This window comes from Spermophilus citellus (genome assembly GCF_964194105.1).
Source record: "Spermophilus citellus genome assembly, chromosome: 1".
Classification (NCBI taxonomy): domain Eukaryota; kingdom Metazoa; phylum Chordata; class Mammalia; order Rodentia; family Sciuridae; genus Spermophilus; species Spermophilus citellus.
In genome coordinates, this window is record NC_138182.1 from 34113948 (window position 1) to 34116873 (window position 2926).

Genomic DNA, 2926 nt, shown 5'->3' on the forward strand with positions numbered 1-2926 from the left:
GAGATGATGGCTGGTGGGACCTGACCCACCCTGAGGACCCTCCTTTCTTTGAATCAGAGCAGACCCTCATTTGAATCAGAGCATTTTTTAAAAATTTGCAACAAAAATTTTATTATACAATTTGTCCAAAATCAATGTATCAAGAAACATGTCAGCGGAATGGGAGAAGGGAAAGGGGCAGGGCAGGGTGAAGTGTCCCAGGCAGAACAGTCTCTGGTGTCTTCGGCAGGTGGGGGCAGAGGAATCCCAGGCTGTCCACTGGTCCTGTCTGGCTCAGCTCTCCAAGGAAGTGGAGAAGCCACAAAAGGTCTACTGATCCGGCTCTGGCTCACTTCTCCTGCGAACCCTTGGAAACACTCTATTGCGGACACGGACACGTGGCATGCAACAACAGCACAGTCTTTGGACACAGTTAGCGATCCTCCTGGTCCAGCTCTTCCTGGGTTCTCGGGGTTGCTCTGGGGATACATCTTGGGCGGAACTGCTGCGGACTGTCTCTACTAACCTGACCAGGCGCTTCCAGCGGTTGGGCAAGTAGGACACCGAGTGAGACTGGGAGGCTTCGTCAGGAGGCGGGGCCTCAGCAGGCTGGAAGTCCAGAGGAAGAGCAGGCAGGCTGGCCCTTCTGATGCCCACCTGCCCTGGCTGTTTGGCTTCCTCAGGCAGCTGGTGCTTATGGGGCAAGGGCAAGGCTCGAAGGGCAGGCTCACTCGTGCTCCCCCTGGGGAGCACAGGGCCACGGGAAAGGCCCGCAGGAAAAGAGGAAAGCCGAACCCTGCGAGGCACAGGCTTCGCTGGGAACTCGCACTCTACCCCCTGGCTTTTCTGGTGCTGCAGAATCAAATAGTTGGCCATCCCTGCATCAAACTTTCTCTTGGCCAGAGATACCCAGGTTTGGTATGGATCGAGACCATGGTCAACCAGGAGTGCCATTATTTGGGGGTCTGGGTGTTTGGGAAGAGCCTCGCTGCGCTGTTGGGGTACACGCTCCCCACCCTGCTTCAGCCATGGGTGCTGAGAGATTTGCTTGACTGTGGGCCGCTTCGGGGGCTTCACAGTCAGTATGCTGTGGATGAGCCCTCGGGCTCCCACAGGCACCGAGTCAGGGACAGCGTACCTTGCGTGAGTGATCCGCGTCAGCAGGTCCTCAGGGGAGGTGGAGTCAAATGGGAGGCTCTGTGTCAACATAAAATACAAGATGACCCCCAGGCTCCAGACGTCCACCGGGGGTCCCTCATACTCTTGCCGCAAGACACCTTCAGGGGCAAGGTATGGGAGTGTGCCCCGGATCCGCCTCAGCTTCTCCCCAGCCCTGAACCACGTGGCGGCACCAAAGTCGATCAGCTTGACGTGGCCTCTGGTGTCCAGCATGATGTTCTCTGGCTTCAGGTCTCGGTGCACGATGCCCTTGTCATGGAGGTAGCCCACGGCACACACGATCTGCCTGAAAACCCTCCGGACCTCCTCCACCTGCATGCCACGTGTGATGTGATCAAGCAGTCGTCCCCCACCTACGTGCTCCATCACCATGTAGATGGTGCTCTGGGTGCCAAACACGTGAAACAGCTGGACCACGTTGGGGTGCTCCAGACTCATCATTATCTTGGGTTCGTTGAAGGCCGGAATGTTCTGCACTTCCAGTTCCAGGGCTTTCACTGCCACCTGTGCCCCTGAGAGGCGATGGAGGACTAGGCTCACCTGGCCATACCCGCCACGCCCGATGACCTTCAGGAACTCATAGTGCTCCATGAAGGCCGCCACGCTGCAGGAGCCTGGCACCTGCAGTGCTGCTACTCTACTCTCACTACTCTCACTACTCTGGCTAAACATCCTAAGCAGGAACACCAACTAAGGGTGATAGCTAAAAAAAAATAACAAGCCAAAACAACAAAGCAAAACCAAAAACCAAAACAAAGCAAAACAACAAACCCAAATCAAAAAACCAAAAGCCAAAGCCCACAGCACCACCAACCACCAACCACCAACCACCAACCACCGAACACCAACCACCAACCACCAAACGCACTAACTATCTGGGAGTCCGACAGGTCACCACCAAGAGCTTCCTCACAATGAAGATTCCTCACAATGGCTCCTTGTGAGGTCAGAGCAAGAAAAGGACCAATCATGCCCGGCCTAAACCCTCAGTGGTCATCTCCCTTTGGGGCCTCCAGAACTGTTTCCATGTCACAACAAGAATACAAATGGACTCCAGACATATATATATATATATATATATATATATATATATATATATATATATATATATATATATATATATTTTGCTTCCATTGGTTATGGAGACTAATATTTACTTGTTTACAAATTAAAACGACTTGTCATTTCAATTATAAACATTTCTAATAATTCTGGGATTCTGAAGACCTTATCATATCTACATTCAAGGTATTCAACTTCTTTTTCTTCCAAATCATTGGTGTCAAAATAGAGTAGCACTTGGCTCCCATTGTGATACTGAAACAACATGATTTGTTCCCGAAGCACAGTCTTAACACCTATGGGGCTAAGAGGGAGGAAGGCTTCATCTTAATTGCCCCATACAGTCCTACCAGGGAATTCTCATTGGAAACTCTGGAACTCAAAAAAGAGTGGGTTGATATATTCAAAGTGATAAAAAACAAAATGTGGACGCCAAGAATCCTAGCACTGGCAAAAGTGTCCTTCCCACAGAGAGAAGAAATGGAGGTCTTCCCAGATGAACGAGTCTCTTCCTGCTGCTGTAACAAAATACCTTGGAATGGGTAATTTATTGGTAGTATTTCACTTCTCCCAGTTCAAGTTCAGAACATTTTGTGGCCATATCCTCACATGATGAAAGGGGAAGAAGTTTTGAACTCAATCCCTCAAGCACTTATTTTTTATTTATTTTTTTTTTGGCTGAGGGGACATACTGGTGATTGATCCC

General features: G+C 50.3%; 1 protein-coding gene across 1 annotated transcript; it reads right to left on the reverse strand.

The window, feature by feature from the left end:
- Positions 1-309: 309 nt before the first annotated feature.
- LOC308643670 (sperm motility kinase 2B-like) lies at positions 310-1830 on the reverse strand (the record flags this gene model as incomplete). Its single annotated transcript, XM_081283723.1, has 1 exon — positions 310-1830. One exon carries the CDS (start codon positions 1828-1830, stop codon positions 310-312), a length of 1521 nt encoding a protein of 506 aa, XP_081139849.1.
- Positions 1831-2926: the final 1096 nt, after the last annotated feature.